Below are 16,969 nucleotides of genomic sequence, written 5' to 3' on the forward strand. Positions count from 1 at the left end.
TGGTAGAAGAATTAGTAAGGACCAGGTTTGGGGATGACTGAGTTTCTGGGCAGGTTCATGTTACATATATATACCATCCTAAGAAAGCAAACAAGTATAATCTACAACCCTGTCTCTCAAAAAAAAAACAAAAAACCTTTACATAGCCGACATAGACTCCTGGTTACACTGACTTCAAATTTAAACCATGGCTAAAGACAGAAATTCTGGACAGTATAATCGGACAGCATAACATGTAACAAAACTATACAAGCAGTTTACAAGGTAGCTGCCAGGAAAACCATTATAAACAATCTTCCATTTACATTAAATAAAAACTCATAAAGTTTTCAAGAACTAAATTATGAAGCAAGAAATGAAAATGTTCGCACCTGCAGTGTACAATTCTCTTTTCGCTTGAGGAACTCCACAAACCTGGCCACTACTCCTGGTGTGCTGATTACTTCATCAATAGGAGGATTAGGTTCTGTTTCCCCATAAAATAAAATAAGACATTTCAATATAAGGACTTTATAAATCAAGATTATTCACAATACCTCTCTCTCTTCATTTACCAGCTTTCATATTAGAAATCTATCCCACAAAACACTTAATATTTAGTCTGATCACTTTGAGAGTAGCTTGGCTTGAAAGATTTCACAAAGAGACGATAAGCTTTAATATGAAAATGAAGAGGGCAGAATTCCTTATTTCTGCTATGCAGATGAAATCTCATGTGTGTATATATGCAGTGTCAGACCTTGTATGCTAATCAAGTAATTGTACCACTGAGCAACACCATCAGGCCCCAAGAAATCTTCAAACTAATGCTTTTACTATTTTAGGAAACTCAAAGACAACTACCATGAGCGTTGTGGCAAGACTTTCCTCTAGTCCTTTTTCAGTACACGAGGTTTCAATCTTGTGTGTTGTTTATACCTGCCTAGGGAAACTAGATTACAGGACTTTCAATGCACTTACAGAATTTCCCACCAGTCGTAACAAGAAAGTGCCAGCAAGAATTCACTAAACATGTATTTTGCTCGCAAATTAACCTTACTTTCATTTACGATAATATGGGTAAGCTGTCATTCAATAAATACTTATTGAGTCAACAGGAAATATCAAACAATCAGACTAATAATTTCAGCAGAGATTTGTCCTTTCCTATGTACATAGTAACACCAAAAAATACAGTTAGAAAACCTGGGGAGAATCTTAGTATTACAGTAAGAGGTATGAAAGTGAGGGGCTGGAAAAATGGTGCAGAGGTTAAGAGCACTTGCTGCTCTTTCAAGGACCCAGGTTCAGTTTACAGGACCCACCTGGTGGCTAACAGCCAGCCATCCACAACTCCAGTTCTAGAGCATCTGATGCCCTCTTCTGGTCTCTGCAGGCACTGCATGCATGAGTGTACTTACATAAATGCAGGCAGCAAAACACTGACACACATAAAATAAAAATAAATTTAAAATATACTAAAGAGATTAACATAGGAATGGTGGTATATACCTATAACACTAGCACTTGAAAGATAGAGGAAGATCAAGAGTTCAGGTTATCCTCATCTACACAGCAAATTGTAGGCCAGCCTGTGCTAGATCAGACCTATTTTTTAAAATATTTTACTTATTATTTTTATTTTATGTGTTATGAGTGTTATGACTGCATAAGTAAGTGCACCCATGTGGTACAACAGCCACAGAGGACAGAAGAGGCTGTCGGATTCCCTGGAACTGGAGTTACAGACAGTTGTTAGCTGCCATGCGGGTGGCTGGGATTCGGACCTGGGTCTTCTGCAATAACAGTGTTCTTAACCCCTGAGCCATCTCTCCAGCCCTATTTTTAAAAAAGGAAAAGAAAAGGTGGGGCTGGCTCAGTTGTTAAGAGGAATGCTGCTCTTGCAGAGAACCCAGGTTCAATTCTTAGCGCTCACATGGTTGTCTTACAACTATCTGCAACTTCAGTTCTAGGGGATCCAATGCTCTTCTAGCCTCTGTGGACATTGCACACACACACAGAGCACCTAAATACATGCAGGCAAAACACTCATATAGAGTTTTTCATCATTGTTTTCATTCATTCATTCATTCATTCATTTATCTTTTTTGAGACAGGGTCATTTATTTATTTATTATATTTATTTATTTACTTATTTATTTATCTTTTTGAGACAGGGTCTCCTTGTAGCCCCAGCTGTCCTGGAACTATGTAGACCAGGCTGGCCTTGAACTCACAAAGATCCACCTGCTTCTGCCTCCCAAGTGCTGGGATTAAAGGCGTGCACACCACGTCCGGTGCTGTTTTCCTTTATTTTTATTTTATGTGTGTATTTTGCCTATATGTAAGTGCACTTGTGTAGAGCAATGCCTGCAGAGGCCAGGAGAGCGCATCGGATCCCCCTAGAACTGGAGTTATGGAAGGTTATTAGCTGCCATGTGGGTGCTGGGATTCGAACCCTGGTCTGCAAAAACAGCCAGTGCTCTAGAGCGCTGAGCTTTCTCTCCAGCCCATACACAATTTTTTTTTTTTCTGTTGTTTTTCACAGGTGATTAATAGCACTCGGAGGCAGAGGCAGGCAAACCTCTGAGAGTTCGAGGCCAGCCTGGTCTCCATAGCAAATCTAGGTCACCTGTGACTATAGGGAGACCTGTCTCAAAAAGACCAAAAGAAAAGTTTAACTGGTTTAATGTTGATTCGTACAAAAGAAAGGATTCTAATTATGTCATTTGCCTGGCTCAACATTCTTTATCAATCATTCAAACGTAACAAACTTGATAATAATAAAGACATACTAGTTAATATTCTGATTTACAGAAATATTATATAAAAATAATATATGAAAACTGACAAGTCTTAAGAACAAAGCAAAATTCAGCATTTTTTTTTTCTATTGTTGTTTGGCATTGATAGGAATAAACCCCAGGCCTTGTGCATGATAGGTAAGCAGTCTACCAATAAGCCACATTCTACCCCACAGCATGTGACTGTTTTTATGTTTTATGATGTGGTCTCACTGTGTTGCTTAGGTGGCCTAATCTCCCAGACTTCTGCCTCAACCTCCTGATGTGGCAGGCACTTTCACACCCAGCCCAGCAACTATATGTAACTATACACTGCCCTTTAATTTTTTTACACTTACTTGTGTATGTGTGTGTATGACTGTGTGTGGATCCATGGGCCACAGCAAGCATATGGATGTCAGAGGATAATGGACATTGGCTCTGAAGTTCCTTTACATGGATTATAGAGATCAAACTCAGGTCATGAGCCTTGGAGGCAAATGCCTTTACCTGCTGAGCCATCTGGACAGCCCAGTCACTATATTTTTACAAAGGGAATTTTGAAAAATCCACATGAGTTCACTGTTCTGGTTAGATTTAACTGTCAACATAATATAAAATTATTTGAGTAGAGAATCTCAACTGAAGAAATGTCTACATCAGATTGGCCTGAGAGCATTATCTGTGGGTGGCACCATTCTCTAGGCAGGTGGTCCTGAGCTGTGTAAGAAAGCTAGCTAGCCAGGGTGGTGCCCGCCCTTAATCCCAGCACTTTGGAGACAGAGACGGGTGGAACTCTGTGAGTTCAAGGCCAGGCTAGTCTATATAGTGAGTTCCAGGACAGCTGGGGCTACAGGGAGACCCTGTCTCAAAAAGACCAAAAAAAAGTTAGCTAGCTGAAGAAAGGTTGACCAGGCTTCAGTGGATGGACTCACACTGAAGGACATTTAAGTACAAAAACTTGACTAGATTGGCTTTAACATATATGACAGAATGCATGAAATCTGGTGGCAGGAGGAGGGAAGATATGGGGGGAAGAGATAGGGGATGAGGTCTAAATATGACCAAAACATATTGTATGAAATGCACAAAAATGCAATTAAAAAAAAAAGAAAAAAAGCTAGCTGAGCATAAACCTGCTTGCTAGCCATGGTTCTTGTTGCACTTCTTTGGCCATGAAGTGAGTCCTTTGGTCAGAGGTAATTGTGTAGAATAAAAGCAGGCCTATCTTCAAGTTCCTGCATTGACTTATCTTAGTGATAGACTGTGACCTGAGATTGTAAGTCAAACGAACTCTTTCCTCCCTAAGTTGCTTATGGCTAGGATGTTTTATCACAGCAACAAAATTAAAACTAGGGTGGGCATGGTGGTACATGCCTTTAATGCCAGGAGGCAGACACAAGCAGATCTCTATGAATTTGAGGACAGTTTAGTCTATAATATAGTGAGTTCCAGGCAGCCAGGACTTTATAGTAAGACCTTGTCTCCAGAAACAAAACAAAACAAAACAAGAGGGAAACTAGAACATTCCTAAGTTCGAACTGCAGTCCATAAAGAAAAGAACTAGAGAATTTGCTTTGCTGAAAATTCAATGAAACATAACTATGTCAAGACTACTAAACTCATGTTCTTAGTCTAATACTGGAACAGATAGTCTCAGGACAAGGAAGGTAATCTCATCAGCAACTACACTAACAAGGACAGCTACATTCAAGCTACCTTCTTTTTTTTTTTTTTTTTGTCTTTTTGAATCAGGGTCTCCCTGTAGCCCCCGCTGGCCTGGAACCTGATATGTAAACCAGGCTGGCCTCCATTTCACAGAGATCCACCTGCCCCTGCCTCTGCCTCCTGAGTGCTGGAATTAAAGATGAGTGCCACCACACCTGGCTAGTTACATTTTTTAACGGGATGCTGGCAAGTAGAATACATGTAGGGAAGTAATAGTCATAAAATGCCTTAGAAAGCCACACTGTGTGGGAAAACCATTAGGCTCAGCATGCTGAAAAGGGACATGACCTCAGAATAATTACTAAGTTATCGCCCAAAAGATCATTTCTTCTGTGTGTGTGTTGTGGTAGATTTCTATTGCTATTAACTTCAAGATATATATTAATATTTTAATACTAATGATTTTAAGTAACCATAACTTACCACCGTAGAGTTCAGTATTTACTACCAATATTTTAATATGGTTCATAATTATTTTTACTTGCCCAGAGTAACAAATACCACACTCCATTCTATACTAATTATACAAAAAGAGGAGTTATCCTAGTAACCAATAAATCTGTACTTTCTGCTCTTCCAAGCAATTTATGTTTTTCTATATAGTTTCTCAATTTCAGTCAACCTAAGCTGTTATACTATTCACTATAAGGTCTGTTCTTTGTCCCCAAATGAAAGTAATGTTCCCTCTGGTCCTGTTAAGATCTCATAAATAAACAAGGAGATGAAAAACACAGCTCCAAATTACAACATATCTGCATAAAACACACTCCAAAACAAATCACCTGAATATGTAAGAAGAGATTATGGACAAGGAATAGTTTATATGAAGATGAAAAACTAAATTCAAGATTTACCTTTTGAAAGCAGTTTTCTGAATTTCTGAGTTGCAGAAAGTTGTTGCTCTGGGCTATTAGAAAATATCATTTCAATCATGTCAGAAGTAATGACACCACCCTGGATCACAAACAAAAAAGCAAACGTTAACACAATATTAAGCTTAATTCAATGCAAAGGTAACAAAATGCTGCCAAATTAATCATACATTTCCAAAAGTTACATAAAGATCTTTACATGCAAAACTATGTGAGATCATGGGCATGTGAAGTATAATCGTCTGTTACTAAGAAGCACACAACAGTGAGAAAGCAAACCACACAGTAAATACTGACACAGCAAGCTTATTACCCCTCCTCACTTAGCTCATCATGTGTCTGGCTTGTATTATCAAAATCAAACATTAAATTTTAGAAGGTTTTTAATGGGGCTGGAGAGATGGCTCAGGGGTTAAGAGACTGACTGCTCTTGCAGAGGACCCAGGTTCGATTCCCAGCACCCACATGGCTGCTATGAACTGTCCTTAACTCCAGTTCCAGGGGAATCCCGAAGCCCTCTTCTGACCTCCACGTTTTTGCATGACATGGGTGCAACTCACATACATGCAGGCAATACACTCATACACATAAAATGAAAATATTTTTTTTGAAAAAAGGTTTTTCATGACACTCAAATCTAAAGCAGTTGCTATATATTTCTACTTCAGTTATTTCTATTCTTTTTTAAAATTCATTTTTTAAATTTTATGTGTATGAATGTATTGCCTGCATGAGTGTAAGTGTACTCATGTCATGCAATCCTACCCAAGGAGATCAGAAAGAGGGCATCAGATCCCCTGGAACTAGAGTTAACAGACAGATGTTAGCTGCCATGTGGGTGCTGGGAACTGAACTTGCATTCTTTGCAAGAGCAGCCAGTGCTCTTAAACTACTGAGTCATCTCTCCAGTTCCTAATTATTTCTATTCTATTTTTGAGAAAGAGTACCATGCATTCCAGGATGGCCTTAAACTCCCTATGGGACCTCCTGCCCCCACCTAGAGTGCTGGGATTATAGGTACGGCTACCACAGCCAGTCTATGTGGGGCTAGGGACTGAACCCAGGGCTTCATGCCTGCTAGGTAGACTACCAACTGAGTTTCATTCCCAGCTCCAGCTTAATTAATCATAGGCCAAACTTCTATCACTACTAGGTGTTTATCCTGGTTATTTATTAATGTCTGAGCCACCCTAGTTTAATGTAAACTCCTTAAAAGCTAATGGCTTTGTCTTCTGTGTTTTTAACTGATACATAAAGATATAACAACTGTACATACTCATAGGATAGCATAAATATTTCAACACACAGTCTGTCACACGGTACATGCTCAACACTTAGTAATGGTAATGGTTGATAATTTTCCTATGTAAATCATATGCTAGACTAGCCACTGCCAGATTCAAAGTTGAGTCCCACACTTAATCAAAACCCCTATTTTATTTTTGTCTTAATTTTTTTGTTTCCTACTGTGTTCTTCCAATTTTATTAGGATTGTTTCCATTTCCTACTATAATCTATGCCAAGTATCAACAGTGAGCTCTCCATTCAAGAGCATCACAAAAAAACAAAGTTCTTATTTTAAGGAAGGTTACAGTCAGATGAGTCCTGAAGAAATTTGCACTGGATTTTACAAATACTGTAGAGTTTACTGTTGGTAAACAACATCTAATACTTGAAAAATTCACATTAGGGAGATGTGTGGTAGCACATGCCTGTAACCCAAGCAGGGCGATGCTGAGGCAGGGGGATAGAGAATTTAACGCCAGCTATTACACAGTGAGACAGGAATACATAAAGCATTCTGCATAAGATCAGAAATGCAAGAATGGTATCTAAGTGACTGCTATGAATATCTTCATATGCACAGAACCAGCCACACACCTATGTGTGTGTTTGTTAGTATTATACATATTGAGATATATAATAAAAAGCTATCTTTTTCTTCCCTCTTATATTCTCTGACAGATTTACATCATGGTATTTAAGTTACAGGACATCAAGAAGAGTTAACATTGCCCAAAGAGTTTTGCATTCTCTTCTGAGGAAAGAGTTGGTTATACAGAAAAGCTATACCATTTAAGGGAAGAAAAACAACTTTCTTGCTGTCTTCGAAAGTCAATACGGTATAAGATGTGTGTGGATGTCTAATAGATAAGTTGACTTGCATGACTAATTTTATGTGTCAACTAGGTTATCTGGTAAAATACTGTTCTAAATGTTGCTATGAAAATATTTCAGATGTGATTGAACATTTAAATTGCTCCTTATAGAGTGGGTTGACCTCAAATAGTTGAAGGCCTTAGGAAAGAGTGCAATTTCCTGGAGTGAAGGGAATTCAGCCTTCAGATTGCACATCTAGTCTTACCTAAAATTTCCAGTCTGCCAACTTGCTCTACAGAATTTATGGTTGCCAGCTCCCAATGACCTAAGCCACATCCTCAAAATCCTCCCCTCCCTCTTCACTGATTTCTCTGAGGAACTCTGGTTCAGTGGTTAAGAGTACATACTGGTCTTGCAGAGACTCATTTTCAATTCCCAGCACCCATGTAGGACAGCTCACAACTGCCTGTAACTCCAACTCCAGGGTATCCCACGCCCTCTTCTGGCCTCCTCAGGTACCTGCACACATACATACATACCTACACAGACATATACTCATACAAATAATTTAAAAAGAACCACTTCTTCCCTCAATTCCTTTAAGGATTAATCTATAATATTCTCCACAAAACCTCACTAATAGTTCCTTAATATATTCTCAAATTACTCAGTTTGAAAGCACCATTGTGGAGATAAGGATGCAGCACATTGGCAGAGTGCTTGTCTAGCATGCCCAAGGTTCCAGGTCAATTCCCAGCACACATGCACACACACAGTTTCTCTGTTTTCTAATGAAACCTTGGGTAATACAATTATAATTACTACCCAGAGTTAAGCACTGATAAGCATTCTGAAATATTCTCCTAACTATAGCTATTTTTATGATCCTATGTAGAGATAACAGGTTTAGCATTTACCTATCTCTGTGTACATCTTTATTTCTTATTCTCTCCACTTATAGTTTAAGAATGATCTCCTGGGCTAGAGATGACTCAGAGGTTAAGAGCAATGGCTCCTTTTGCAGAGGATCCAGGTTTGGTTCTCAGCACCCATATGGTGGCTAATAATCATCCACACCTCCAGTTCCAGGGGATCTAGCACGTCTTTCTGGCCTCAACAGGCATTGCATGCATGGGTGTACTTACATGTGTGCAGGCAAAGCACTCATACACATAACAAAACAAAACCAAAAAATTTTAATGATCTATTATTAAAAGACTACATACTCCAAATTGTAATTTGTATAGACTACTTTGTATTTCCCAGTATGGATACAGCTTTAATTTACTTTAGGATGTAAGGGCAACTCTGGAATCCATTTTCTTTTTATCTCTCAAACTTAGTTACTTCCTAGTTCTTATTTGTATTTATCTGCAGGTTCAATATTTCAAAACAGAAGACTTAACTGGGCTAGTGTGCCACCACCCACCCTTGGGTACCAATCACAAGCTAAGCTACCTCATGGATAGTTAAGCTCTTTTCTGTTCAGGGTTCATTCAGTGATGGTAAGTGACTTCTCAAGTCCTATTCTAGTAAATTACAAGAACTTGAACCTGTAACTACTGTGCTTTAAATTCAGGCCTTATCTACTTCAGGATATAAAACTCAAATTCCATCCTTACCATGGAAACCACAGGTCTAAATTAAAGAATGCAAAGTTAAAAAGAAAAAAGGAGGGGGAGGCCTGGAGAGATGGCTCAGTGGTTAAGAGCAAGGGATGCTCTTGCAGAGGATCTGGGTTCAGTTCCCAACACTCACATGGTGGCTAACAACCATCTGTAACCCCAGTTCCAGGGGATCCAATGCCCTCTATGGATACTGCATGATATGGGTGCACTTATATATAGGTAGGGAAAATAGTCATGTATATAAAATAAAAATAAATCCAAAATTTTTTAAAAATATATTTTATTATTTTTACTTAATGTGTATGAGTGTTTTACGTGCATGTATGTATGTACACCTGTGTCATGCAATGCCTATGAAGGTCAGGTGTTGGATTCCCCTGGAACTGGAGTTACAAATGGTTGCTAGCCACCATGTGGGTGCTGGGAATCGAACCCGGGTCCTCTGCAAGAGCAGTTAGTACTCTTAACACTGGGCCATCTCTCACCAGCCTCCAAAATTTTTTTTTTAAAAAGAAAAAAAGCTAAAGAGATACCTCAGTGGTTACGGGCACTGGCTGCTCTTGCAAAGGACCAGGTCTCATTCCACATCCACATGGCAGCTAACAATCATCTCTAACTCCAGTTCCAGGAGATCCAACACCCTTTTCTGACCTCTGCAGGCACTGCACAACATGGGAGCATGTCTATACATGCAGGCAAAACACTCATACACATAAAATAAAAATATTAAAATATTTTTTAAATAAAATTATTAAACTAAAAAAAAAAAGAAAAAAGGTATGGTTCCAGCAAGATGTGCTATAAGCTTTAAGATGTTAAAGAAACATAAATGCCTATTATCACAACTTTGGAGATGAGGGCACATGCCATGGCATGCACATGGGGGCCAGAAGACAACATGAGAGAGTCAGTTTTCTCTCTCCACCAAATAGGTCACAGGGATCAAACTCAGATCTTCAGCCTGATGGCAGGCTTCTTTACCCACTGAGCCATCTCACTGGCCCATTTTTTAGACTGACACATTGTACATATTTCAACACACATGCATTCCTCTTTTTAAAAAAAAAAAAACAACCAAAACAAAACAGGGTCTCACTATGTAACCCTGGCTGGCCTTGAACTCACTATATAGACCAGTCTGGCCTTGAACTCACAGAGATCTGTCTTAGCCTCTCTGGTGCTAGGTTTAATGGCATATGCCACCATACCTGGCCCAACATATGTATTCTTTACAAGAGTTTTGTTTGTTTGCTTTTTGTTCTGTTTTGCTTTTCAGACAGGGTCTATGATGCCCAGGAAGACCTCAAACGTGTTACCCTCCTACCTCTGACTCCCTAGTACTGGGATTATAGACAGATATGGCCATGCCCAATTAACTTAGTCTTTCTATTAAACTCAAAGACCTACATTTCTAACCTTCATCTCAAAAACAACAGAGTTCATTATCATACTTACCTGTGCCATCTCCATGTTATTAATCTGGGCCTCATGAAAGCCACCATCAGACATAACTTCTTCTTCTGTTTCTTCTTCTGCAGTAGCCACATTTCTACGCTTGAATAACTGAAAAGTATATTTAAAAAAAAAAACTGTTATAAATGTAATTCTGAAACTCATTTCATGAATTCTAAAGCTTGCACTACACCTCTAAGTGTTTCCTGATGAGGAATGATTGACTCCTCTCTTTACAGTGGTGTAAGTGAATACAATTAACTACCTCCCTATATACAGCCAATGCTTGAGCATAAAACTTAACTGAGAGGCCTGACACTGAATGATAATTTAAAAAAAAAAAAAAAAGATTGCAAACAAGACCTTGGACATGCCTGACCAATTCTCTCATCTGTTAGTCTGAAACAGGCAATTACAATTCATCAGAAAAAAAAAAAATGGTAAAAATGGTATTATAATGATTTAATACTTCCATCTTAAGAATTCAGAGACTAAGTACATTGAGGTTTCTAGCCTTACCAATCTCTAGGAATCAACAACAACAAAGGATGACTATCTGAAGAGTATTTTTAAAGCACTCATTACTTTGCTGAAACAAAGGACAATAGTTCTCTGCAAAGCCACCCAGTATGGTGCCATCTACTATATGCCCTTGAGTCCTGGGCATCACAGTTAAGTCATCAAGCCATGTTAAGAGAAATGGTAACCTATCCTCTTATCCTAAACGACAGAGCAGACAGATTACATTAAATAATGTGTTCCAACACAAGGGTGCGATTTTTCAAAGAAACACACAAGATCAACACAAGGGTGCGGTTTCCAGGCTGCACAGGGAGAGAACATCCAACCAAAGCTTAGACTTTCCCTGAATGGAAACAAAGAGACCTACAAGCGAGGAGGCAAGACTCAGAATATATAGAGCAGAGTACTAAAGAGGACAGATCAACAGTTCAGACAATACCAAAGTTCTACAGAAGGTATTCTTTGACTCAGTATAGATGAATGACTGTCAGATTCTTCCTGAAGAGAGAAGCAGAGTGGATGTAGCTAGGTACTGGAGTGCTTGACCAGCATGTATAAGGCCAAATGGGGCAAGGGGGAAATGGGGACATGGACTGGGGGACAGGACATGACTCATACCACATTCTATGTGGATAGCATTACTTATGGGTATAGCACTACTCTAATATCAAAGCCACTTACTTATATCAACTCCTTTTACATAGTCTATTATGGCCATCTATTAAAATAATTACAAGGCATATTAAAAGAATAAAAGGCCAGGCATGGTGGTGCATGCCTTTATTTCCAGCATTCAGGAGGCAGAGGCAGGTGAATTCAAGGCCAGCCTGGTCTACAGTGAGTTCCAGGCCAGCTGGGGCCACAAGGAAACCTTGTCTCAAAAAGACCAAAGGAAAACAAACAAAAAACAAAAACAATAAATAAATAAAAGAATAATAGTTTTAAAACACTGTTAGAATCAAAGTGGGATATGACAGAGATGGTGGAATTATTAGACTGAAAACTTGTGTGTGTTTGTGTGGGCACATGTACATATGTATGTACATGCATGTGTTTGGGGGGGGGAGTGCACATTCAAGTGTATACACATGTGTAGAGGCCAGAACTCAATCTTGAGTGTCATTCCTGAGGTGTCCTCTACCTTAGTTTTTAAAGATAAAATCTCTCACTTGACAATCAGGGTTGGCTGGCTGGTCATTGAACCCCAGATACCCACCTATCTCCAACTCCCCAGTGAGGGGGTTGCAAATATGTGTTACAACACATGGATTTTTCACATGAGTCCTGGGATTGAACTGAAGTCCCCACACTTGAAAGACAAGCACTTGATCAACTGCTGCCCTCTTACTCATTAGAGTCCTTAGCATATTATTGTTCCTTGAAACTTTCAGTCCAGAGGTTGAAGAGATAGCTTAGTCTACCAACACCAGGTACCTCCATTAAAAAAAAAAAAATTTTTTTTAAAGGGAGTTTGAAAACACACACACAATAAATAAAATATTCCAAAAGTTAAAAAGAAATAAAAGATCTCCTGAGAAATCTAAGGTTCAAGGTGGGGCTAGAGATTGCTCAGTGTTTAAGAGCACTGGCTGCTCTTGTACAGGACCAGGATTCAGTTTCCAGGACCCACATGGCAGCTAACAACCATCTGTAACACCAGGGAATCTAATAACCTATTTGGACCTCTGTGGGCTTTGTATGCACATACTACCCTAACATCCTTGCAGGCAAAACACTCATACACATTAAGTGAAGACAAAGAGCTGGGTGTGGCGGCACTTGCCTTTAATCCCAGCATCCCAGAAGCAGAAGCAGGTGGATCTCCAAGAGATTAGGGGGAGCAGTGCCTGGCACTTACATAGGGCTGGGACTAGTATTTCTGCCCACTAGCCAGATTTTTTAAAAATCTTGTACTTCATGGAGGATGTATGTAGAATACTCAGCTTCGATACTGGAGATTAATTAGCACTGCTTCAGACCTACTTAGAAAAAAAAAAAATCAAAGTCTAATATTGGCATTTGGGGCAGGGCTTTGCTACGTGTTGAAGGCCTGCTTGAGCTAGACGGTGTGTACCAGGCTAGCTAGGGCCTCACAGCAAGAGCCTATCTCAAAAAAGCAACCAACCAACAACACAAAAACAAAACAACAGAAAACAAAACAAAAACAGGATCCAGAAAGATCAAACTATTTCAGTATTACTTAGCTATATATTAGAACAACACTCAAGAATATCAATAGGAGCACAAAAATGTTTGGTATTATCAAAGTAAAATATTCAAGAGAAAATATGCAGTCGAAAACAATCCATCATGAGGAAAATGTTCATTTGACATTGACACAGATGTTAAATTTATCAGAATAGAATGACATTAAAATGGTTATTATAGCCATGTTCCCACATGGTTAACAAGGTAAATTAATGACATTAAAGGGATGAATTGGACTTTCGTAGTTGAAAACTGAAGTTCAAGATGAAAAATTAATGGGTAGATCAGTGGTAAGTTAGAACTTGTTGAAAAAAATTAATGAACTTTAAAAGTACAGGAATATAAACTCTCAAACTGAAAAGGAGAGTTAATAAAACACATGTCATCACAACATAAATGACTTCTGTGGTCTCATTTCTGCCGTCTGGCAAGCAAAGAATCAGTTTTGATGCTCAGATACTAGCTGGGTATCTTGTAATCCTATTTTAATTCTGACAACCTGACCTGAGCTTGATTCCCAAGACCCATATGGTGGAAGGAAAGAACTGACTCTGGTTTATTCTTAATTATATGTATATATGTATGTCAGTATGTAGGTGTATGCATATGAGTTCTGGTGCCTGCAGAAGTCACAGGTGTTGGATCCTCCAGGAGCTGGAGTCTCAGGTGATCGTGAGCCACGTCATATGATTATATGGTTCCTGGGAACTTGGGTCCCTTGGAAGAACTATACATGCTCTTAACTGCTGAGCCACCTCTCCAATCCTTTTCCATTTTTTAAACTTATTTTTATTTTATGTGTATGAGTGTTTGGCTGCATGTGTATAAGTGTACTTTGTCATGTACCTGCAGAGGTCAGAAGAGGGTGTCAGATCCCCCAGAACTGGGGTTACAGACAGTTGTTAGCTGCCATGTGGGTGCCAGGAACCAAACCCAGGTCCTCTGCAAGAGCAGCCGGTGCTCTTAACTGCTGGGCCATTTCTCCAGCCCCATAAAAATGCTTTTTAAAGAGAAGGAAGCATCAATTTCAGGAGATAATGTCTCATTATGTAGCCCAGGCTCATTTCACATTCAGTCCTTCTGCTTTGACCTCCCTAATGCCAGGATTACAGGTATGAGCTACCACTATTTAAGTTTTTAGTTATAGATCTGTTCACAGTATCTAAAAAAATATTGTGTGTACAATGTGTCGGGGGGGGGGGTCTATGACATGCTGACATGTGGATGGAAAAAGAGAATTCTGTAGAGTTCATTCTATCCTTTTAACCTTACGTGGGTCCCTGAGACGGAATTCAGGTCCTCAAGATTGCCCAGCAAGCGCATGTATCTGCTGAGCCACCTGTGCATGTCCCTCATGTATGTATTCGATGCTCTAAATTTTCCTCTAGGCATTACTTTTGCTTCATCGCACACATTTTGATAACTTGTGTTTTTTCATTTAGTTCAAAACAATTTTTTTCTTGGGAGTTATTCTTTGACTGATGAATTTTTAGTTCTATTATATTTTAATAGATTTATGACTTAGGGTTCTTTTTATGACCCAGTTTCATAATGTTTTAGTCTATCTTGGTGAATGTTCCATGTGAGCTTAAGAAGAATGTATATTTTGCTTTTTGCATGACGTACTGATAGCCAACTGATATTATACAGCCAACTGATATTTTATATTATATATTTTGATACATAAAAAATATTTGATATTTTATATTATAGCCAACTGATATTTTATGGGGTTTAGTTATATCCTTATTGTCTTTAAGTTTCTGACAAAGGGATGCTTAGTTTGCCAACTAAATGAATTCACTTACTGTAATTCTATTAGACTTTGCCTATGGCTCTCCATACTTTATCACAGTAAGCTAAATTTTCTTGAGAGTTACATACCTCTTGCCATGTAATCTTCTTGTCTACCCTTCCTGTTTTGTTTCTCTGAAGTCTGTTTTGTCTCTATTTATTACATTCCCCCCCAATTTTCTTATGATTAGGGTTAACATGATCTTTTTTGTTTTCTTTATAAGCTGTGTGATTCTTTATATTTAAAATGGGCTTTTAGGGGTTGGAAAGATAGCTCAGCAGTTAAAGAGTACTGACTGCTTTTGCAGAGGACCCAGGTTCAATTTCCAGCACCCACATGGTGGCTAACAACTGTCTGTAACTTCAGTTCCAGGGGAATCCAATGCCCTCTTCTGGCCTCCACGGGTATTGCATGACAAGGGTGCATCTACCTACATGTCGGCAATACACTCATACACATAAAAAAAAAATAAATAAATAACAGGCTGGAGAGATGGCTCAGCAGTTGAAGTACTGACTGCTCTTGCAAAGGACCCAGGTTCAACTCCCAGTACCCACATGGTGGCTATGAACTGTCCTTAACTCCCGTGCCAGGGGAATCTGAAGCCCTCTTCTGACCTCTGTGGCATTGCACAACATAGGTGCACTCACAATACATGCAGGCAATACACTCATACACATAAAATAAAATAAAAAAAAATTAAAAAAAACTATAAAATGGACTTTTAACAGGCAAAATATGGTTGGGCCTTTTAAAAAAAAAAATTTACTTTTGTGCATATGTGTGTGAATACATGGCCATGCCATGGTGTACTTGTGGAAGTCAAGGGCAGTTTAAGGGAATCAGTTCTCCCCTTCTACCACATGGTTCTCAAGGATTCAACTCAGGTCACCAGGCTTATCAGCAAGTGTCTTTATGTGCAGAGCCATCTTGCTCACCCTGGGTCTTGTTTCTTCTAGCCACTCTGACAACCCCCACCTTTAAAAAAATTTTATGTGTAAGTGTACCATGTGTATACAATGCCTATGGAAACCAGAACTAGAGTTCCCTGGAACTAGAGTTATGGACTGTTGTGAGCTACCAAGTGGGTGCTGGAAACTGAACGCTGGTCCTTGGAAAAGTGGCTAGTGCTCTTAACGACTGAGTCATCTCTCCAGCTGCCACTTTTTTTTTATTTTTTTAATTAAAAGAAGCATTTCATTACAACAGCATTAACCTATTCAATAACATTTTTCTGAGCTAGGATACATCTCTTTCAAAATTGGCTGTACATTTCTAGGTTTACAGATGAATTATTATGCTTATATAATCTTTTACTCATTATAAACTCTATAAGACATAAAATTAAATGAGGTTCCAACGTTTAAAAAAGATCTCCACTTCATTGTCAAAACACACAGTTTCATACAGAAAAATTCATTCCAAGCCTATTGACATTGAGACGTTTTCAAATGCATTTCTAATCTCTACATACATGACTATTACAGGTCACAGTTGCCCGCCTTCTGAGCTCCTCAGCATCTGAGCATGAATACAAACTTGTCAGGTAGACAGCCTTCCTCTCTCACTAGAGCCTCCATACTCTGCTATCCCTGCCACTGTCCACTGTGCTGTCAGCACCCCCATCCATTCCCCCCATCTGCCCTTCTGGTAAATCTAGTCAGCCAGAGGTCCCTGTTCCAGGAGGAGCAGCTGTTCCTCATCTACGGCAATCCATTGTCAGTATTCCTTTGGATAGAATTGGGGTCTGCTGTTCATTTTTCCAGTAGTATGTTCGGTTACTATCTGGAAGAGCCTTTATCAATCCTGGCCAACACCTCGACTGAAGGTATCGCCTGTCTGGCTTTGCTGTTTGTCAAGTAACTTTTAGCTATATATATGTATGCTCTTATGAAATTATAT

At 39.0% G+C, this 16,969-nt stretch overlaps 1 protein-coding gene across 1 annotated transcript in view; it reads right to left on the bottom strand.

Annotated features, from left to right (window-relative positions):
* The window catches only part of Kpna1 (karyopherin subunit alpha 1), a 65,674-nt gene that overhangs the window by 22,416 nt on the left and 26,289 nt on the right, over nt 1-16,969 (bottom strand). Inside the window, exons 3-5 of the mRNA XM_008842940.2 lie at nt 10,546-10,653; nt 5,345-5,444; nt 372-466 (exon numbers count right to left, since the gene is read on the bottom strand). Coding sequence (XP_008841162.1) covers nt 372-466; nt 5,345-5,444; nt 10,546-10,653 — 303 coding nt within the window. The remainder of the gene's footprint in view (nt 1-371; nt 467-5,344; nt 5,445-10,545; nt 10,654-16,969) is intronic.

The sequence above is a fragment of the Nannospalax galili genome, unplaced genomic scaffold (genome assembly GCF_000622305.1).
Source record: "Nannospalax galili isolate Female #2095 unplaced genomic scaffold, S.galili_v1.0 scaffold18, whole genome shotgun sequence".
In the NCBI taxonomy this organism is placed as follows: Eukaryota; Metazoa; Chordata; class Mammalia; order Rodentia; family Spalacidae; genus Nannospalax; species Nannospalax galili.